Raw genomic sequence first — 23,896 nt, forward strand, 5'->3', positions numbered from 1 at the left:
AAGCTGTTCAAAGTCTCCCCCCCATTCATATCAGCTAGCCTTCTCTCTCCTGTCTCTGAAGAATCCTTAGGGTTATAGAAGGCTCTTAAGAGTCATGTGCCAAGAGCCCTTTTGGGCGGTAATCAGTGTTGTGAGCGATGCTGTGCAGGTCCTGGATGGTGTAATCAGGGAGGTGTGTGTGTGTGTGTGTGTGTGTGTGTGTGTGTGTGTGCGTGCGGGGATCTCTTACCACGGATGCTCTCCAGGGTTTTGGCGGCAGCCTCTCTGACCTGATTGATCAGTTCCTGGCGTGCCATCTCCGTGCGTAAGGCCTTTCACCAAGACAGAGAGAACAGAAACAGACCATCATTAACAGATGTCTATCTGCCGCGCAGCGAGAGAGAACAGAGAACGTCATCAACCAGACGTCTGTCTGCTGCCCTCTGGCTTCCCTCTGTTCACCTGGTCCTCCTGTGTCCTGGGTGAAAAATAGACCATGAATTTGCACTGTAGATCAGAGGGACAGGCTTTCTAATTACCAGTTTGTATGTCCGATTAATGGCCCATTATCGTTGCTTTCCCTCTTATATTCTCCCTCTCTCTGAAGTTGAATGGGAAATGCAGAAATCTGCGACCCCATCAAACCACTACACATTGAGGTGTGTGGGGTTTTTAAAAAGACCTGAGAAGTCCTGCTTTATTAATGCATGTTGCCTTCACGACGGTTTCCAGTTTTCTACATTTTTAGGATATTTTAAACTATCCGAAACATTTTGAAAACCATCATGTTGACAATAAAAAAAAAATCATTAAAGAAAACATTGGAAAATGCAGAAGCCTGCTGTGCTCTGTTAGTGTTAGTTTGTCATCATGCCTGAAGTTGAAGTGAAAACATTCTCTCTAATGCATTGTTGGGCTGTGCATTAACGTTAAGTTATTTGTAACACCAACAAAACGCTTGGAGTTTGTTTGCCAGCTAAGCATTCCCTATTTGATGAATCAGGCCATAAGTGTCAAGAGTAAAATGCATCTCCAGTCAAACGCAATACATTATAATACAGGGAGTTTGACTCTCTGCAATGTCTTTCCTTCCCCTACTGTGCCATAGTGTATTGTACATATTCAAACAGTGCAATTCTGGTCAATTTCAAATATGATAAAATTTCCAGAGATTACATTCTATTTTATAGAAAGGATATCAACGAAGTATCCAGCAGGGGTAATTAGTTAATTGCTGTTTATTAATCATTCATGACCAGTTTGACATGGCACCTTTCAAACTTAAAAAATCTTTGATAAGCACCTGTTGTTATATGCACTTCATTAACCTTGCATTTGTTTGTTTTATTGCTGCTACCTCAGGTTGTTTTAAAGAGTACTGTGCGAGACTCATCTATTACATAATAAATAAAACTTTCATTTAATGCTTTAAGTAATCTTTTTATCTGATTAATCAATTATTCAAAATAATATTTGAGAGATTATTCAATTATCAAAATAGTTGTTTCTGCAGTACCTGTTCTTCCCTGCTGGTGGCGCTGTGCTTGGCAATCCTCTCCATGCGTCCTCGGTACACAGCACAGTCCCTCTCTATCTCCTCTACCTCCTGCATAGAGAAGGTGACAGCAATGCGAGGCACAGGCAGCTCCGACCAGCAGATGTAATGCTGCAGAAAGATAACAACCGACAAAACATTTAATATTTCAGTAATTTAGCTGCTGCTCTCGCCAGAATTACAGCAGTGAGTGCACTCAATTTTATTTTATTTTTCTACACATGTAGGAACCAAACGCACAACCCTGACGTTACAAGCATCATGGCAGTAGCTCTTATTGAGACGGTGTTGAGTTGTGATGAACGCTCGCTAGCAAAAATATTAATCTGCGATCAGTTGATACATTGAAATGTACGTTCTGAAACGCCTACTTGTACCTACGTTTTTTCTGTACCTTCGGTGACTTCATCAGACAGTGAGTACTTAAAGAAGACACGGACTACTGAGGAAGAACAAGGTGGCTGCAATTAGCACCTGTTTTTAATAGAAGTCTGACATCAGGAGCCCTGGGGGACTGTGGTTACAGGGGACACAGCAGTGAAATCAGTGAACGTTCAATTCATAGTGACTTAACGTTGCTGCTAGGAAATCATCCAAGCATTCATCACACCTTAACTATTTTGTGGCATGTTTGGCCCCTCTGTTCAGTAGTTTTGGACAGTGTAAAGCTTTTAGGCAGTAAACAAAGCACTTCACTGCAGGTGAGAAAACAGTCTGGACTAAGTAGAGGGAGAGAACCAGAGGGGCCCAATATTGTTTTCTTTTACTGTGAGTATATGATGAAATATCAGTAACATAACTTGAAATCTCTGAAACATTCTGTGAGTCGCAGGGTACTGTCACTGCAATTATATATATATATATATATATATATATATATTTATTTTATTTTTTTTACCCTTTTCCTTGTTCTCCAATTTTGTTGCATCTAACTTTTTCAATAATCACACAACAAACACTTCCAATGGACTTGTGGAAAAGACGATCTCAACAAGTCTTCTTTGTAGGTTTCTACACAAAGCCGTTCCAGGTTTTTCCCCAACATTGCCCTGCCAATGGGTGAGGGCACACTCACTCCACTGACAGCCTGTTTCCTTTGCTGAACAAGAGCACATTAGAATGCTGCGCCACCAATGTGGCTCTACATTCTACATTTATAAACAAATTAATGGTTTGTTTTTCTTTAAGAAATAGTCTAACATGTGCTGCCATCTTGTCTATTTTAAAGATGTCCAAATTGGATTTAGAACAAAAGAATAACGTCAGGAGAGAACAAGCAGAGGAGCTGATTTTAAATAGAGAATTGCTGAGCTGGTCCAAATAGAAGTTATTGGTTACAGATCTAGGACCAGCTTACCACTCCCATATCCCAACATCAACCATGAAGTGTTTAAACAAAACAAATGGCTAGACTGAAACTCCGTGTGTGTGATTGACCTAATGCTGACCTGGGGACAGCAGATCTTCAGCAGGTTGATCGTCTTCCCGCAGACGTAGACGTCATTGGCGATGTGTCGCAGGAAGACAGGCACACAGTCCTCCACCTCCCGGGAGATCAAGGTGTAGCCCTGCACCCAGAAGTGCTTGTCTAGTGGGGAGAGGAGAAGGCTGTGAGGGACCACCATCACCACTATGCAGAGTTCTCCCTGACCCTCACAAACTGGGGCCAAATAACAACTAGAACAATGGTGGATCAATGAGTGGGACTCCCATTAGCTAGAAAAAGCAGCAGCTACATTTACTGGGGTCCCCATAAATCATGACACAATAGAGAACGTCAACAGTCAAGCACGGTGCAAAGACAGACCTACATATGAATTTTTTAAATGACAATACATCAACAGACAAGTGCCGTGCAGAGACAACGTCACACAGACAATACCAGGGGACGCGGGAACATAAAAGATGGCAGGGGCTGCAGTTACAGCAGTGCTTAGGCGTGTTCAGCTTACAAAAAAGAAAATGTTGCGGCAAAATGTACGAAGCCCAGGCAAGAGACCATGACTGTGATGCATGAGCCCGAGTGAAAAACACATCGAAGCAATTTTGAGAAAAGGAGGAAGAGGGATCAGCACAATCAGCACAAAAGTTAAATCTAAAATATGTGTGTCACTGTCACCTTTTGAAAGATTTCCGTTTTTAGTTTGGCGTTTTTTAAATGAGAAACCGTTCACCAAGATCGCACGGTTGAGTTGCACGTCAACGTAACGTTGGCACAACCAAACTGGTGGACTCCTCGTTCTCATGGAATTTGTTTATGGTCGAGCAGTCCCTGCCCAGCAAAGCTTTCCTTACGATACTGATGGCAGTGCCGGTTTAGCCTTTTGGGGGCCCCTAAGCAAATTTTGTTTGTTGCTTAGGGCCCCCTCTCCCCTATCGGTCTGGGGCTCCCTAGCAGTCAGAGGTCCCCTAGCGATCGGGGGCCCTAAGCGACCACTGATGTTGCTTATGTCGGCCCTGACTGACGGATTACGCCATGACTGTCAGAGATGGCGAGTCCATTGTTTTCTACACAGTAGAGACTTAGAGCAAAACGCATCCTCTGTCAACTTCCATTTATTATACAATATAAAGTTTACTGTAAACTTCAACACATTTTTATGTAGCCATGTTGTTGACTTCCATGTATTACCATTCCCTATTCTTCTCTATACTGTATACTGTAGATACCTTAAAGGGATAGTTCATCCAAAAATCATATTTCGATGACAGTCCCAGTACACTTCAAATGTGAGAGACAGAATCTAAAACAAAAATCACATGATTTTTAAATTATGAATTTGCATTTTATTGCATGACATAAGTATTTGATCACCTACCAACCAGTAAGAATTCCGACTCTCACAAACCTGTTAGTTTTTCTTTAAGAAGCCCTACTGTTCTCTACTCATTACCTGTATTAACTGCACCTGTTTGAACTCGTTACCTGAATAAAAGACACCTGTCCACACACTCAATTAAACAGACTCCAACCTCTCCACAATGGCCAAGACCAGAGAGCTGTGTAAGGACATCAGGGATAAAATTGTAGACCTGCACAAGGCTGGGATGGGCTACAGGTCAATAGGCAAGCAGCTGTACCACTGTACCATTTGTAAAGAAAACATGAGTGAGCAGGCAAAACATTTTATTTCTTATGGGATTCATATTCAACTGTAGGTTATAAAAGAATGGCACAATCATAAAACAAAACATGTCATCAAAGAAAAACAATGAACTGACCCCTGTTCAAAAGTCTGCATACCCTTAGTTCTTCATACTGTGTATTGCCCCCTTTAGCATCAATGACAGCATGCAGTCTTTTGTAATAGTTGTCTATGAGGCCCCTAATTTTTGCAGGTTGTAGGGCATATTGGAACCAGGCTTTTTTGTTGCACTAGCGCAGTAATGGCTTCTTTCTGGCATCAACCATGCAGCTCATTTTTGTTCAAGTATCGTCATATTGTGCTCCTTAAAACAACCACACCATCTTCTTCCAGAGCAGCCACTTCTTAATAAGTGATTGAACAGTACTGACTGGCATTTGCAAGGCTTTGGATATCTTTTTATATGCTTTTCCATATTTATTAAGTTCCACTACCTTGTAACGCAGGTCTTTTGACATCTTGTCTGCTCCCCATGGCTCAGTATCGAGCCTGCTCAGTGCATCTACGTGAGAGCTAACAAACTCATTGACTATTCCCATCTGGAAAAAAAATATAATTTTACAATGAAGAATGTGTGATGCATATGTGGAATACATTTAACTTGATTCAAAATACATTTCAGGTATCAAAATGTGTTTCACCTTTTATTCTGAAATGTATTTGAAAACATAAATATATAAACATTTTGTCCAAATGTATTTCACCCTAAAAATGATCTCATTACAATACATTTTGTATAGAAAATACTTTTTATTTTTTTTAATTGGCCCATATTAAAATTATATATTTTTTTGATCCAGTGAAAGTAAAAAGATTAAATGTAATTACCGACATATTGATGATATCACTGTTAGGTGTTGAAACATTTTATAGATACACATTAACAAAGTACATTTCATCTTAAGGCCACAAATTATATTCTGAAATTCCATAGCGACCTTGGTAAGGCCACTACTCAACCCTCTAAAAGAGGTAATCCTGTTTGGAGTAGGGGTTAGTGCACCTGACTGAGGAGCCTAAGGTTGTGGGTTTGAAACACAGCCTGCCAAATGTTACACTACATTTAGACATATGTATTAAATACATTATTTATAAATATATTTACATGGCCAAATATTTTGACTTATATTTACCAAATGCATTCAGGAATATATTTTCCAAATGTGTTCGGAAATATATTTAAAATACATTTATTTTCCGTATGGGTTTATACACAGACACGTATTGCAATCTAAATACCCACAGGTGTAGAAAATGTACCTTTAATTGCCATTTTCACCTGTGTGTGTCACCTTGTGTGTCTGTAACAAGGCAAAACATTCAAGGGTATGAAAACTTTTGATCAGGGCCATTTGGGTGGTTTCTGTTCTCATTAGGATTTAAAAAGGACCCAAACAACTATGTTTTAATACATGGCTTCCTATGACTATTATCCTTAAATAAGACAAAAAAAAACCATCATTTCACAATTTCTGCCAGGGAATGCAAACTTGCGAGCACAACTGTATATCCCATCCACTGACAGGTGCCATGATGACCAGGTTATCAGTGTTATTCACTTCACCTCTCAGTGGTCATAATGTTATGGCTGATCGGTATATATTTCTTCGAAAAAATGATGCAGTTAATTATGTTGTTGACATGGCTTTCTGATTACATTGGAGGGCGAGATGTGCTCTGTTCCGGACAACCTGCAGCTTTCCAAGGTCTTCTTTTGTACTCAACCATATGACCGGGGAGTAGTCAAAAGAAGATAAAATACGTGGTTATAGGAGTTGTTTGGTTGAATGCGGTGTTAGGAATACTGAGCATCTCTTTATTAGATAGACAGACATATCCCCATCTTTGCAACCACCAATCAATATGCTATGACATTTTGAGTTTATATAATGACTTGTTCCAAATACAGGGCTCATTGTTTTGGTATGTAAAGGTGAACTATTCTTAAAATTGATATGTTTACTTGCATTTTATTGGCTAGAGATTCAAACCCATGCTTCAGTGGTATGTGTGCACTGGAGGCAGTGGCATAAACAGCCAAACCAACCTTTTCTAATGACCCATTCTAATACTGACTGCAATTCTTAGTTCAAGGTTTTACTGATTCATCAGTAGTAATATCCTCTACCCACTACCATTAAACAATTGTGGTTTTTAGATAAATAGCTTTGAAACGATGATAGGGCTATGGTTGTGGAGCCTTAACACATCTGTTTTTTTAGATTACGGACAATAATTTAAAAGGACTGCTCCCACTAATTTACTTTTAATCAATTTCTTTCTTCTAATCATCAGTAATTTGCCTTAGTGAAGTACTTCAGTGCATTTCCCTATAGGCATGATAAAAGTCTGTTGTTAATTTGTTTATAGAGCGATAACATTCTATTTGGTCACAAAGTTTTTGCCAAGAGCCGACATTAGGCTGATTGGTCTGCTGTTTGTACTGATGGCTGCTTAAAAATTCTTAGGCAGAGAAATGACCTTCTCTTCTTTCCATGTTTAAGGACACTTTTCTTTGGACTCAGATTAATGATATGAGAGATTAAGAGTGGCAATGTTGATCGATACCATCCTTAATCATTGGCAAATGTGTCACATCATATTTAACCTCCAGTTAAACCAAAAGTCATGGATGAACACTTATGAGTTCCTAATGACTCGGACGAGGAAAAAAAATTGTGAAGATTCAATTTGGTTTCATCAATAACTTTTGTCCAAAAAGTCAAGAAAAATGAATATGCTGGATACAGCTGTTGGTCATGAAATTGTAACACAAGTATGGACTTCAGACATACACTCACCTAAAGGATTATTAGGAACACCATACTAATACTGTGTTTGACCCCCTTTCGTCTTCAGAACTGCCTTAATTCTACGTGGCATTGATTCAACAAGGTGCTGAAAGCATTCTTTAGAAATCTTGGCCCATATTTATAGGATAGCATCTTGCAGTTGATGGAGATTTGTGGGATGCACATCCAGGGCACGAAGCTCCCGTTCCACCACATCCCAAAGATGCTCTATTGGGTTGAGATCTGGTGACTGTGGGGGCCATTTCAGTACAGTGAACTCATTGTCATGTTCAAGAAACCAATTTGAAATGATTCGAGCTTTGTGACATGGTGCATTATCCTGCTGGAAGTAGCCATCAGAGGATGGGTACATGGTGGTCATAAAGGGATGGACATGGTCAGAAACAATGCTCAGGTAGGCCATGGCATTTAAACGATGCCCAATTGGCACTAAGGGGCCTAAAGTGTGCCAAGAAAACATCCCCCCCCACCATTACACCACCACCACCAGCCTGCACAGTGGTAACAAGGCATGATGGATCCATGTTCTCATTCTGTTTACGCCAAATTCTGACTCTACCATCTGAATGTCTCAACAGAATTCGATACTCATCAGACCAGGCAACATTCTTCCAGTCTTCAACTGTCCAATTTTGGTGAGCTTGTGCAAATTGTAGCCTCTTTTTCCTATTTGTAGTGGAGATGAGTGGTACCCGGTGGGGTCTTCTGCTATTGTAGCCCATCCGCCTCAAGGTTGTGCGTGTTGTGGCTTCACAAATGCTTTGCTGCATACCTCGGTTATAACGAGTGGTTATTTCAGTCAAAGTTGCTCTTCTATCAGCTTGAATCAGTCGGCCCATTCTCCTCTGACCTCTAGCATCAACAAGGCATTTTCGCCCACAGGACTGCCGCATACTGGATGTTTTTCTCTTTTCACACCATTCTTTGTAAACCCTAGAAATGGTTGTGCGTGAAAATCCCAGTAACTGAGCAGATTGTGAAATACTCAGAGTGGCCTGTCTGGCACCAACAACCATGCCACGCTCAAAATTGCTTAAATCACCTTTCTTTCCCATTCTGACATTCAGTTTGGAGTTCAGGAGATTGTCTTGACCAGGACCACACCCCTAAATGCATTGAAGCAACTGCCATGTGATTGGTTGATTAGATAATTGCATTAATGAGAAATTGAACAGGTGTTCCTAATAATCCTTTTGGTGAGTGTATGTTACTCTTAGGATTTGTGTAGAGACAAACGTGACATTGAATGTGTTCTGCCTCTGTTTGACTTGATGTCTTTGTCTTTTATGAACAAACAGCAAACAATACCATCATAACCCTAAGTTGTAATGGGACTTAATTCCACTCTTACCAATGATTTTATTCCCACCTCACCTCTGGATACAGCTACTACATTTCAGGCATTTGAATAAGTGTAGATATGCTTCCATAATTAATAGAATAAATCAATATGCATGGATGATTTAGCTCCACCACTGTTTTCCAACACCTCGGTACACCTTGATGTTAAAGACCTGAACTATGAACCAGCGCTAGTTTACAGGGAGAAGCTTTTTGTTGGGCAGTTTTATGACAGTCTGTTATTATTCAAATCCCCTAGTACACCTCTCTGTTAACATCACGTAATTGTGTATTGTCAGGGAATTTTCTTGAATTGATGTATTCCTACTGATTAAAGGACTGAGTTCCCATGTTTGGATAAGAAAAGGAACGTGGTAGAGAGGGATCTGGTGTTTGCCTAGGGGACATCCTTGTCCGGCACCAGCGGATTAGAGGGTTACTTGTAAATCAGTAAATCTGTATAAATCCCTTTAGTGTCTCTGTCTTTTGTCCAGACATTGTGACTCCTCAAGACTTGAGAAGGTTACCCATGTGAGGGAGGACAGACTGTCCCTTGTGTGAAGCCCAGGACATGTGATGGAACAATGGGAATGTGTTTTATTAACATACATCTTACCGCACCCCTTTTTCCCCTTTAAGTACTGACGATTGTAACTGTATTCATTTAGAGATTATTCACCGTTACTTTGTAACCTGTGTACTCTCTCCTTGCAAGAATAAAACTGTTTATTGTGCAATTTTCGTAAATCGTTTGGACTTTAGAAATTGTCATCACAGTATGAACCATCTACTGGCTGTTAGCACATGTTGCTTTACAGCACCCAAAGAGAATAGGCTTTAGAAGTTAGGTGAACCACACAGCTCCACAGACGTATTTCTGCTATGGATGTTGAATCCTCCATGCTACTGCCGCATAACCAAATGTAATGCTACTGCCGCTTAACCAAATGTAATGCTACTGCCGCTTAACCAAATGTAATGCTACTGCCGCTTAACCAAATGTAATGCTACTGCCGCTTAACCAAATGTAATGCTACTGCCGCTTAACCAAATGTAATGCTACTGCCGCTTAACCAAATGTAATGCTACTGCCGCTTAACCAAATGTAATGCTACTGCCGCATAACCAAATGTAATGCTACTGCCGCATAACCAAATGTAATGCTACTGCCGCATAACCAAATGTAATGCTACTGCCGCATAACCAAATGTAATGCTACTGCCGCATAACCAAATGTAATGCTACTGCCGCATAACCAAATGTAATGCTACTGCCGCATAACCAAATGTAATGCTACTGCCGCATAACCAAATGTAATGCTACTGCCGCATAACCAAATGTAATGCTACTGCCGCATAACCAAAGGACTGATTTATTGAACATAAACATACGTAAGGAAGTTACTGATTTTTATTAATCTTATTTCTGATGATACATACAGCATATTAATATGGGATACTTCAGCCCCTTTTTGGAAAATGAGGAGTTATATATCATGTAGAAATGCAAACATATTAGTGTGTCACTGAAAATCAAGATTCACTGACTGCTTCTTTAGCAGACCCCTAAAACATGAGGAACCCTAGGAAGCAGGGACATCACTGGAATACATGGATCGGAGGGCTAAGGCTCGCTTTGGGGGGTCTGGGCATACTCCCCTAAACATAGTCATTTGATCATAATAAAAAAAAAAAAGAAACATTTAATAACCGGCTCTCCCTTCCTCTGAATAGAATAGGTTGAAATATATGTTAACTTCAAGCCCAAACAAACATACATCTGTGAAACGCACAGTTTTGCTACTGTGTTCTGTTAAAATTGAAGAATTGAACTTAAATTTCATAGAACCCCCTACAATCGGCATTTCCAACAGCAATTTTGAACAACATCTTGTACCAGGTAATCATTTGATCAAGTCATCAATGAAGTGTCTACTGGAAAGTTGTAGCTAGCGTTCTTGTTTTCCGGTAAAGAAAAAGACTGATCACTTCAATATTGCATGACGTCAAATTTCACAAATTGCAACAAATTGTCTAAAACAATCTCAAAAAATGCTTTAACCTACATACATTTCTATAAAAAAATGGTGGTGGGCTAGCTGAAAGGGTATATTGATTAGCAAAACGTACGCATTTACATTTTGAACTTGAGAGGATTTACTTCTCGGACCACTACAAACGGCCAATAATGGGGGTGACTTATGGTAGGGAGATGTTAGCTACTATTTACAGAAGAGAGGGCGCTTCAGATGATTTGCATTCAAAGTATCACACACTACCGAACATGCTGCCAAATTAACACGATTCTATAACATTTCTATACAATTTGTAAGAAGTTTAAGATGTGAGGGAACGTGTGACGAAAAAAGAAATCACTGAGAAAAAACATTGCCTGATATATTGATTTATTATTGATATACAATTAATCATTTAGGGGGGCTAAAGCCCCGTAAAATAGACCTGGCGATGTCCCTGCTAGGAAGTTTCCTTCAGTATTTGAGGTGTGGTAAACCACAATACACAGTATTAAGGCGATACTGCCTTTATTTCAATGTAGTTGTATGTAGGATTAACCCATTTGTTAACAGGTTCTATAACTTTTTCATAACACACTGAAAACCCGACCAGGACTCAAACTAAGTTCTCCAAGGAAGCCTGTCCAAATACCTTATCGTCAGAGACTCAAACCTCTTTGATGCCACTATAGATGTTTCATTTAAATCTATATAAATCAGTCCTTGCAGAATACGGTCATGGGGAATTTTAATTTTCTGACCTCTGAAGCTGAGGTAGTCCTCGTTGACCTGGATCATGAACTCCCCGTACACGTCCCGGAACACTCCACTATAAACCCAGTCTGACACAAACCTACAGAGAACACAGTGTACAGGGTCAGTCTGTAGTGTCTGTGGAGGGGTGACTGACCGACCTGGTGTAGGGCTCACAGCTGTCTGTAGTGTCTGTGGAGGGGTGACTGACCGACCTGGTGTAGGGCTCACAGCTGTCTGTAGTGTCTGTGGAGGGGTGACTGACCGACCTGGTGTAGGGCTCACAGCTGTCTGTAGTGTCTGTGGAGGGGTGACTGACCGACCTGGTGTAGGGCTCACAGCTGTCTGTAGTGTCTGTGGAGGGGTGACTGACCGACCTGGTGTAGGGCTCACAGCTGTCTGTAGTGTCTGTGGAGGGGTGACTGACCGACCTGGTGTAGGGCTCACAGCTGTCTGTAGTGTCTGTGGAGGGGTGACTGACCGACCTGGTGTAGGGCTCACAGCTGTCTGTAGTGTCTGTGGAGGGGTGACTGACCGACCTGGTGTAGGGCTCACAGCTGTCTGTAGTGTCTGTGGAGGGGTGACTGACTGACCTGGTGTAGGGCTCACAGCTGCTCTTCAGCAGGGACAGCAGCACAGGGTAGTTCTCATTGCTGCAGTTACTCTGGGCCTCGTTGTACAGGTAGGAGAGCAGCTTTACACCCTAAAGTAGAGAACACAGTTGAGCTATATAAAGTTGTAGACACTTACTGGCAGACAGACAAAGAGAGACAGAGACAGGCAGGCGAACAGAACGTAGGGCGGAGGATGGATCTCCTTGGCATGGTTCTTTCATCCTTATCAGGCAGACAGTGAGGCAGGCAGGAGTAGACAAACAGAAACCAAAAGACAGAGAAATTAAGTCGGAGAACAGGAGTGTAATATAACTCACCGATGGGAAGGTAGCCTGGCCCACACCAGAAGCCCCGTCCACACAGCACAGCTCTGACAGATACCTAACACACAGCCACACAGGAGACAGTCTGAGAGAGAGATACCTAACACACAGCCACACAGGAGACAGTCTGAGAGAGAGAGATACCTAACACACAGCCACACAGGAGACAGTCTGAGAGAGAGATACCTAACACACAGCCACACAGGAGACAGTCTGAGAGAGAGATACCTAACACACAGCCACACAGGAGACAGTCTGAGAGAGAGATACCTAACACACAGCCACACAGGAGACAGTCTGAGAGAGAGATACGTAACACACAGCCACACAGGAGACAGTCTGAGAGAGAGATACCTAACACACAGCCACACAGGAGACAGTCTGAGTGACATACCTAACACACAGCCACACAGGAGACAGTCTGAGAGAGAGATACCTAACACACAGCCACACAGGAGACAGTCTGAGAGAGAGATACCTAACACACAGCCACACAGGAGACAGTCTGAGAGTGAGATACCTAACACACAGCCACACAGGAGACAGTCTGAGGGAGAGATACCTAACACACAGCCACACAGGAGACAGTCTGAGTGAGAGATACCTAACACACAGCCACACAGGAGACAGTCTGAGGGAGAGATACCTAACACACAGCCACACAGGAGACAGTCTGAGGGAGAGATACCTAACACACAGCCACACAGGAGACAGTCTGAGGGAGAGATACCTAACACACAGCCACACAGGAGACAATCTGGGGGAGAGATACCTAACACACAGCCACACAGGAGACCATCTGAGGGAGAGATACCTAACACACAGCCACACAGGAGACCGTCTGAGAGAGATACCTAACACACAGCCACACAGGAGACCATCTGAGAGAGAGATACCTAACACACAGCCACACAGGAGACCGTCTGAGAGAGAGATACCTAACACACAGCCACACAGGAGACAGTCTGAGGGAGAGATACCTAACACACAGCCACACAGGAGACAGTCTGAGAGAGAGATACCTAACACACAGCCACACAGGAGACAGTCTGAGGGAGAGATACCTAACACAACCACACAGGAGACCATCTGAGAGAGAGATACCTAACACACAGCCACACAGGAGACAGTCTGAGGGAGAGATACTTAACACAACCACACAGGGGAGGAACAATGTGAATAATGCATTATGTGCCTGTGGTGGGCCACTGCCATTCATGTTTACCAGACTCTGTTGTAAATTGCAAAAATTATCTGCTACACTCCCTATAAAAGTGAATTTCAGGTCTTTGTTTCAGCAATCATTAGTTGTTTATTAGTCTAACCATTCCTTAGCAATTCTTGGAATCCCTTTAATGATTTTACTTTTCTGAATGAAAAATAAATGAAACCAATGTGTTTCCATTTATAATGATATATTGTATTATAATTATAGTCACTAAGTTACACAAGCTGTTTGTGGATAGGAAGGTTGGAACAGTTAAGAATAACATTTATAAAGAGTGGATGGCAACACGTGTTGGTCGAGCCCGATTCATAAATAAACGTTTCAGGAAATCCCTTTTCCGACAGTTGATATGATGTTGGTTGGGTGATGTTGTTGAAGATGGGGCTGACGGAATCAAATGACACAGGCAGCAGACGCAGCGCCTGTCAGACTAACAAAGACATATAGGCTATGGACGCATTACATTCCCAGAATCAATCAGTTGATTATATTCATCTTCCCCTCTTCACTTATAAAAGACAAGGTCCCCTCTCTCAGCACACTTTGCTTCCTGCAATATCTGCTTTGTTAGGAAAACTGCAACATGGCCTACATAAAGATCCTGAGGTTTTTAGGCTTTTTTAATCGGGACATTATTTTTAGGGTGGACTTTCGGTAATTGGCGGACCGGGCTCAAATCTTCAAGCCCGATGACAACTCTAAAAAACACTTTGCATGTGGTTGTACACTGTGCAAGGCAAATAAGATGAATGAAGACTATTCAATTAGGCCTATTATAATATTTATTATATTAGACATTGTGTTGAGGAGGTCTAGGGCTTTATTTAGAGCACCAATTTGGCTGTCTTTAAACGTTGCTATGCTGTCATAACGGACTATTTCATTCAAACAGACTCTGGTAATACTTACAATTTCTTATGTTGTTTACATTGTCCCAAAATGTCAGGAAAAGAACACACACATGAATTTTGCATTTAAATCTAGAACAATAACACAGCCTAATGATGTTGAATAATTGGCATTATAAATGAGGCCAATTATCTGCTGCTAAAAAAAATTATCTATAAACGAACAAAGCATTTTAAGATAAAAAGATTGTATTAACTGATATTTCACCACTACCTTCATCCACTGCAAACAGGTCATTTGAGTGGATTCCTGAGTCTTCTTAACAACGGTATTCAAACCGCAGGACCCTCCATCCCCCGCAGTTTGTGATCAGTGTTAGTTTGTCAAGTCGAGGTACGTACAGACCTCAGTGGTTCCGTCACAGAGGGAGGCTCACCTGAGTTGGCGGCCCACTTTGCGGAACAGGAAGCCGATGGTGAGCAGGCTGAGTGTGGGAGGGGTGCTGAGAACACAGGCCCGGTAGTAATGGAGGTACTTGCGCAGCCCACCTGTGAACGCCTGGGATACAGGAAACGCAGACTCATAAGGGCAACCATTAACTATAACTGCAACAGAGTACTGGCAGGGTTCAGACTCATAAGGGCAACCATTAACTATAACTGCAACAGAGTACTGGCAGGGTTCAGACTCATAAGGGCAACCATTAACTATAACTGCAACAGAGTACTGGCAGGGTTCAGACTCATAAGGGCAACCATTAACTATAACTGCAACAGAGTACCGGCAGGGTTCAGACTCATAAGGGCAACCATTAACTATAACTGCAACAGAGTACTGGCAGGGTTCAGACTCATAAGGGCAACCATTAACTATAACTGCAACAGAGTACTGGCAGGGTTCAGACTCATAAGGGCAACCATTAACTATAACTGCAACAGAGTACTGGCAGGGTTCAGACTCATAAGGGCAACCATTAACTATAACTGCAACAGAGTACTGGCAGGGTTCAGACTCATAAGGGCAACCATTAACTATAACTGCAACAGAGTACTGGCAGGGTTCAGACTCATAAGGGCAACCATTAACTATAACTGCAACAGAGTACTGGCAGGGTTCAGACTCATAAGGGCAACCATTAACTATAACTGCAACAGAGTACTGGCAGGGTTCAGACTCATAAGGGCAACCATTAACTATAACTGCAACAGAGTACCGGCAGGGTTCAGCTGAAGTTCATTTGTGGATTTCCTTCATGTCTAACTACCAAAGGCCCCCAAAACCGATCGTGTTCACACCAAGCCAGCTAGTTGTTCTAACACCACAACATAGCCCAACCCGGCACGCCTACTTAATGAATATGAACCAGGTAAGAAGTGAGATGGTAGTGGGGAGGAGCACACCTGGAACACAAGGCCTTTTTTATGGGTACTCTGCAGAACGAAGCGGCTAAGTCTCAGGTAATGGGTGCCATACTGAGCCGGCTCCCCCAGCAAACGAGACACACTCTCCGGCGAGGCTCCCGACACGCACACTCCGGGACGGACGTCAAAGTTCACACACACCTGAAGGGAGACAAATGAAACCCATACAAAACGGAATTTAATATCAGCCAACATACTCTTCACCTTGTATAAATGTGTATATTACATCTCCTATACAGGATGAAATTGAGTTTGGGCTTCCAGATTTGTGAAGGGGATTGGGGTACCGAGTTGAGAGGGAAGGTAGTCGACGCCACACCGATCAGTACGTTAAGAAGGTCGCCGACCAGCTGGGTCTGGGAGTCCAGCGGCAGGGGCAGGAGGGGCGAGAGAGGTGCCGAACTGACCACCCTCATCTCCCCCTCCCAGAGCCTGTAGAGCTGGTCAAAAGCCTCCCTGCCGCTCTCAGTCAGGTACAGGGCTTCCCTTTTCCCTGGTGGGCTGATGGAAGAAACATTTATGCTTGACAACCAACAACACTAGAATCTGTAGCCACTACAATCGAAATACTTGAAATTGTTAGAGTGGAATTTTCTAACATCACAGCTAGCCAGTATGTTCCAGTCTTCAAAAGACTTCCTTACCAGCCAACTGACTCCCAGCAGCGACGTCTCCCCGGCTCAAAGGTCCGGAGGGCATCCCAGACATCAAACTCCGGGCTGGGGCTGGGCTCCGACTGGGAGTCGGGTGTCAAATTGGAGGCTGACTGAAAGCCCTCATCTTCTGACTGGTCCAAACCGGCTGGCACCTGAATAAAAAACCAACAAGAGATTGCGGATTATTAAGACTATTCTTCCAGTCCCCAAACAATACCAATAATTTGGCACCCAACATTTTGATTGCTCTGCTTTTCCCCCCCATCAAATACTGTCCCAAAAAATAAAATTAAAATAAAACATTGCATACCCTTGTGACCAGCCCAGTGACATCAGTCAGTCTTACCCTTGTGACCAGCCCAGTGACATCAGTCAGTCTTACCCTTGTGACCAGCCCAGTGACATCAGTCAGTCTTACCCTTGTGACCAGCCCAGTGACATCAGTCAGTCTTACCCTTGTGACCAGCCCAGTGACATCAGTCAGTCTTACCCTTGTGACCAGCCCAGTGACATCAGTCAGTCTTACCCTTGTGACCAGCCCAGTGACATCAGTCAGTCTTACCCTTGTGACCAGCCCAGTGACATCAGTCAGTCTTACCCTTGTGACCAGCCCAGTGACATCAGTCAGTCTTACCCTTGTGACCAGCCCAGTGACATCAGTCAGTCTTACCCTTGTGACCAGCCCAGTGACATCAGTCAGTCTTACCCTTATGACTAGCCCAGTGACATCAGCGTTGCTGGGCACAGGGGGCAGGTCCAGCCGGATGTCCAGGTCTGAGGTACGGGTGTGCTGCAGAGCTCCAAACAGAGACATCCTGGTCTCCTTTTCAAACCTCTCCTCCACATCCGACCTCCTCCTTACCGCCAGCAGCCCGGTGCCCGGAAGGGCGTCCATCAAACCCAGAGTACCACACAGACCCTTTAAGGACCCCCACTCCTCCCCACACACCAGGGCCCAGGCTCGGGCCTCCAACCTCTGTAGCTCTTCACTCTGATACCCGCCCAGCGGAGGGCGCCTCAGCACTGGTCTCTCCCTGCGCATGTAGTCCCTACTGAAGGAGGCCGGTGGTGGGGGCGAGGAGCCAGTCAGATGCACCAGGAGCTCCAGCACAGAGTCCAGCTCCTTTAGGCCCGAGGCGGTTCCCTCACCCAGCTTCCCCAGCTGCTCCTCCAGCCTCTCTGCCTCATCCTGACACCCCGCCACACGCAGGTCAAAAGAAATCATCAGAAGCTTGTTTCTGGGTGGAGTGGTAGAGAGGGCACTATGTACTGAAAAGGACGCTTTCGGGGAGCCCTCCTGGAAAAGTTTGGACAGCAGGGCCCCATAAGCACGCTTTCGGAGAGTGCGGCGGACCCCCTCTCTGGACACACCTCCTAGGGCACGGCGTTTCCATGACACCCCAGTGAGGCTACTGTCACACAGGGAGCCCAGCAGTTCAGTGATGCTGTTACTTCGGCTGTTGTGTTGAGTGCCAGATTTTAGGCAGACGTCCGGGCTAGAGTACATGTCTTTGTAAATTGTATGTCTGTTTATGACGTGACTGATTATTGGCCTGTGGAAACAGACATATTAACACCACTTAAAGATTACAGTTAAGGAGTTGAGTTTGGGCAACATTATCATTTCATGTAAATGCTGCGTAATTAACGACAAACCAACGTTAGACGAGTAGCTAGTTAGAAGCTACCTATAGTAGTTAATGTGCATGGCTAGCAAGGTTAGCTTTGCCTAGTTGGCTATGTGTACCTACTCCCTAACGACACGGTAAACAAATAAGCACTGTCAGCAAACGTTGCCAGTCTGTAGCCGACAATGTTAGCAAACGTTTCTTTAGAAATGAAAAAATAACAGACATTGCACTTTAATCTTAAGCAACAAAAATATATATTATTTTCACCGTCCATCTATAGAACCAGGCTACATCAGTGCTTTGTAATGATGCTACAGTACCTTCAATTTAGACATTGGTTTTCAGATGCTAGTTGTTGCACCCATCACATCAGTTCTAATACATTACGTTTATGCTGATGCTGCTGCTAGCTAGCTAACGTTACTTTTACAGTACCTTGATCAGCAACGGAGGAAGCGCTTCTAATTAGAACGAAAATTCCAAGTATAGCTATTTGATATTTACATCGTTTTAAAGCCAACAACTTTGGCTCAATATATAGCTACGTTGTTATGTTAACATCTTGAACATTCCACATAACTACTGGTAAGCTACACGTTGGACAAGCCCACCCAACCTGATTGGACATGGTACTGGATTAAGAAATGTAATTCGTCAACTCTTTTACGGTTGTATGACATACTTCCGGTAACAATGATTGCGCGGTAAATTACATTAGACGAGTTGAAAACGTTACTTCAACAGTTGACAAACGCTTTTGGTGCCGCTTATCTCAGCAAACCGAAATCCAAAAAGAAAATTAACCACACCTGTTTATCTAACTATCACATAATTCACATTAAACTGATGACGGGCTACCGAGGCCTTTTGAAATATTTCAGGCTCATGTCGAAAAACCTTTAATAGCTCGAAGCTTGTAAACACAGTGCACAGCAGTGACACCTGCTGGTCAGAAATAAACACCATTAGCTTGAGGGCTGTCCAATCAGGTTGGGTGGGCTTCTCCATGCCATGACATGGTCCTTCAAGCGATATATTTTTCTATCTTAGTGTACATTGAAGCTACTGGAAACAATTATGTAATAAAATGAAACGTGTATTTGGTGTAAATTCTACTACCATAATAATTAATGAATCAATCAAATGTATTTTAAGCCCTTTTTACAACACTAGTTGTCACTAAGTTGTCACAGAAACTCATTCTAAAACCCCCAACAGAAAGTAGTAGCAATAAATTGATGCCGAGTGGCTAGGAAATAGTCCTAAGTAGGATCGGAACCTAGTATATATTATGAACACCAAACAACTAAATAACACACTTTTTAAAGGTAGGTAAACTAAATTAGAATCTTCAGTAGTTTAATTGAGCCAGAGGATTTGAGAAGTCACGCATGCAAACTTTGGGGAGATTGCTGTGGGAATTGTATTTGTCCTGTTCACTTCAAATTCCACTTGCAGACTCAGAAAGGTTTCATCTGGGCCTGAAGAGACATCAGAAAATACATACAGGAGAGAAGCCTTACTACTGCTCCCTGTGTGGGAAGTTTCAACAATGGTTAGGACCTAAAGATACATGAAACAATACATATTAGTGATAAGCCATACCTTAACCTGCGTGGGAATAATTATTGTAATGCAAATGACCTAAGACACAGGTGTCAAACCGGTTCCACAAAGGGCCGAGTGTCTGCAGGTTTTTGGTTTTTCCTATAAATTGGTTCCTAGTTCATACCTACACAACCAGGTGAGGGTAGAAACTAACCAATCAGTGACCTAATTAACCAATCAAGTACAAGGAGAGAGCAAAAACCTGCAGACACTCGGCCCTCCGTGGAACCGGTTTGACACCTCTGACCTAAGAGATCACACACATTGGCAAGAAGCCTTACTTTACTGCTCTCACTCTGGGAACTGGAATTGTTTCTCTCAGTCCCAACACTAAACAGCACACCTAAGAACACACAAAGAATAATTGCTCTCAGTTTTTGTCGTTCATCTTTTTTTCTATTAAGTTTTCTTTAAGCAATCAAGTTTGCAAAAAGATGGCACCAGCTGGCAAAAAAAATCAATTTTTAACAACTTTGTTAATAACGAGGAACAAATTCAAACCTGGATTGTAAATAGTGTCCATTGAGATTATACCTCGGCTTTGTTGACGAGAAAGTCATTTTGCACAGCCTTAATGACTTTCCATGTAATTAACATTTGTGTCAGCCTCCCTCTTCGGAGCTACAGGTTAGCTATAGAATACAGTAGCTACACTAGTTGCACTCAAAGCTGTTGCTGAAAAGAAAAACTGTGACATTTAACAGATGATGATCATTTGAAATATAACCTCATATTGAAAGTTTAGTTTGAAAAGGCAGATGTTAAGTAAATTAGCAAATGTTATTGTTGAAAACATCTGTTGGTGCAGCCTCCCATGTCTATCAGCTCAAAGAGTATGCTCAAACTAGGACATTTCTGTTTTTTTTTGCAAACCAGGCTAATGCTAGCTATTTGCTCTCAATTACTGACTTGTTTTCGGCCCTTATACAAGGTATAACAGGTCATTAGTCTCCTCCAAAACAGTTTAATAGTTAATAGTGTTAATAGTCCAATTGTGATTGGTTATGTTTACTTTCATTCCAAAATGCAGCTCTAACCGAGTTGAATGTCATTTAGCTTCTTTCCAAATCCTAAGATTTTGTCTACCTAGAGACCACCAAAGAAAGATTCCCATTGGATATTCTTTTCTTTTGCCTATACACATTTTCTTTCCAACACAAACTGAATAAATGGAATAGGAAGACAATTAAAATGTATAAAATAAAGAAATAATAGAAAATTATATTATATAAAACTACATATTTGTATAAATCATTAGGACTTCCCTGATGGTGTACCAGACTCTATTACATTTTTGTGTGTCTAGTATATATTAGTATCCCTAGGGTATAACAAAAAGGTGGATTTCTAATTTATCATACTTTGGAGAAATATGTAAAATGTTTGGAAGGTTAATAGAAGGAATAGCACCTTAGGATTGCGTTTATTACCAGTAGCAAACATCAAATACTATATATTGCTTCTTTATAATACATTAAAAAAGTATTCTAAATGTGCAATGCAAAAGCTTCTGAAGCAAGATACATTATTATCCATTACATTCATAACCATTATGGATGTTACAGATATCAAGAAAGAAACCAATTATAGATAATGTTATAGACATTGAGGAAAGTTGGCTTTCAGAGAAAGTGTCAAATGATCACATGAAAGGTAAATGTTGCATAGAAACGTCCTAACAAACATTATGAATGCTATTTGGCTTGTCCCATTCACTGTATATTCACAAAATCACACAAAACACTTATGGTCAGTATTGGTTCCTTAAAATCCCAGCTTCATGACTTTACTAATGTGAGTGAGAAATCAAACACTGAGAGCCCTTTCTAAATTACATTAAATATGATTCATCGAAATAGGGTATTTTAAAGTTGTCCACCTACTCTGCAATGGAGTAAATTCATGCAGGTTCCAGATGAAGTCTGCAATCTAAAAGGTAAACGTAAGTTTACATATCAGAACATTTACAAAGTCTTTTTACAGGTCAGCCTCTTCCCCTTACAGCTGCATTGTCAGCACCTGGTCCAGTATTTCATTATCACTACAACTGACTTATTCACTGTAGGATTGTTTAATTAGATTTTCACCAGTCTCCTCCTCTACGGTAGGCCAAAATGGAGATGTGATTCCACCTTCCCTGAGGTGGTGGTGTGAATCAAAGTCTCAAATCTCATTAGAAGCTATGGAACATGTTAAGGTGAAACATTTGCGAGTGCTGGTAAACACAAACAATCGCCTACTGAGTGGAGCCTGGCACGGCCCACTGCTGTGCTGCGTGGGAGCTGAGGCAGGAGCAGAGAGACCAGGGGCATGCAGATTTTAACCCAATTTCTGCTCTGGAAGGAGACAAGCTGTGAAGAGGCAGACTGGCAATTCTAATGCTATTACTCACGATGTGTATCATTCTGGCAGTTACAGGTGCACTGGGGTGCATGATAACTCCAAATCCTATCAACATGATACTCCCCGAATAAAATGGACTCCTATATTATGTACATATTTTATCAGCAAACAGATTTCACACTCTACATTTTTTTTTTTTTAAGTGTGGGTAATCAGTGATAGTGAGTCCTAGGAATTTGGGGGTTGAGATAATGAAATGTAATCACTCTTGCAGTGGCAGCAGCTCTTGAAGTTGTTCTCTGTGTGTGCATATCTAGTTCTGAGATCTCTCAGCGTGTTTAGGACTTGGCCTCAATGGGAGTCGGCCTTCCTTTGATATCCCCACCCCTGCTTCGAGGTTTGTAGGCAACTAGATGAGCTAAGGTTTTTCTTTCATCTTTTCAACTCACCAAATTCATTCTTAGAGGTTAGTGCTTTAATTAATGTTTTCACAGCATTTTTGTATGTAAGGCCATCACTGGAGGCATTATGATAATAATAATAAAAAAATTATTTTTAAGGAAATCCACCCATGCTTCATCAAGGTTTACCAGCACCGTTTTGACCTACAGTGGCTGTGTGTTATGTGTAGGCAGATTCTTTAGAATTAAAACTTTCTCCAAAAACCTTTCATACTCTTCAGAGGGATCATGGACTTCACAGTGACCTGCAATAAAATTATTTCTACAATGAGCCAGGACATACGATCTTAGCACAGCCATGCTAAAATAAAGGTTTTAGGTTAGTCAGGCACCACCTGACTATAAGACGAAAAACAACTGACTTAAACTTGAGTATAAAATGTTCAGGGATATTGCAAATATCCCTTTAGAGACATTTAGAGTGAGAAGTAAATTCAACCCATGGTGTATTTCTAGGAAAATGATCTAAAAAAAACGATGGTCAAGATTTTGTTTTTACCAGTTCACAGAAGATTAAGTCCACAATGCCTTACTAGCCATCAACATGAGGAAGTCGACTAGGGATGACAAGCAGGAGCCTGGTTTACTTGTTTGTGTAGCACCATGTGTTGCTGGCTCAGTGACCCATATTTTAAATCTAACTCTGTCTGAGGTTATTCTTAAAGTATAGGAGGCAGCTCATGTCCTACCCAATTCATAATGGCTGAGACTCAAGTAAATATTAGGCCGGAGGGCCAATACCTGTTTGTGGTTTGAGAACTATCTTTGTAATTGAACTTAGACGATTGTAACTGCAGGTCACGTTTTAATTTCTTGAAGTGCATACTTCAGTGTAACCTAGGGCTTGATTTTGGGTCCACTGTTGTTCACGCCAAATAGACAGTGCCTTTCGGAAAGTATTCAGACCCCATAATTCTCTACACATTTTGTTGTGTCATAGACTTCATTTATAATTGATTAAATAAAATCAATCCCAGCCCCTGGGAACCATCCCCATATAATGATGCTCCCTCCACCAAACTTCCCCCAGTAACTTGTTTTTTGCCAGTCGTAGCGCTAGGCAATCAAGCTTAATAGTTAGATTTTTGTCTCATTGGACAAAATCTTATAGTCCTTCTGGGGGCATGCCATAAGTGTTTTATTTGGAGTTGCTTCTTTCCA

The 23,896-nt window shown here is 42.0% G+C and overlaps 1 protein-coding gene across 4 annotated transcripts in view; it reads right to left on the reverse strand.

Moving 5' to 3' along the window:
* Positions 1-18,949, reverse strand: part of tubgcp6 (tubulin, gamma complex associated protein 6) — a 38,588-nt gene extending 19,639 nt beyond the window's left edge. Inside the window, exons 1-12 of one of the 4 annotated variants that reach the window (XM_029114817.2) lie at positions 18,759-18,949; positions 17,399-18,245; positions 16,681-16,844; positions 16,324-16,537; positions 16,016-16,177; positions 15,052-15,173; positions 12,533-12,596; positions 11,763-12,304; positions 11,610-11,701; positions 2,983-3,122; positions 1,496-1,645; positions 230-311 (exon numbers count right to left, since the gene is read on the reverse strand). In XM_029114817.2, the coding sequence (XP_028970650.2) occupies positions 230-311; positions 1,496-1,645; positions 2,983-3,122; positions 11,610-11,701; positions 11,763-12,304; positions 12,533-12,596; positions 15,052-15,173; positions 16,016-16,177; positions 16,324-16,537; positions 16,681-16,844; positions 17,399-18,199 (2,533 nt within the window). In that variant the 5' untranslated portion in view covers positions 18,200-18,245; positions 18,759-18,949. The other 3 variants (XM_029114821.2, XM_029114819.2, XM_029114818.2) reach the window with 3 other exon arrangements.
* Between the last annotated feature and the right edge of the window lie 4,947 nt (positions 18,950-23,896).

Source organism: Esox lucius, chromosome 19 (assembly GCF_011004845.1).
Source record: "Esox lucius isolate fEsoLuc1 chromosome 19, fEsoLuc1.pri, whole genome shotgun sequence".
Taxonomy (NCBI): domain Eukaryota; kingdom Metazoa; phylum Chordata; class Actinopteri; order Esociformes; family Esocidae; genus Esox; species Esox lucius.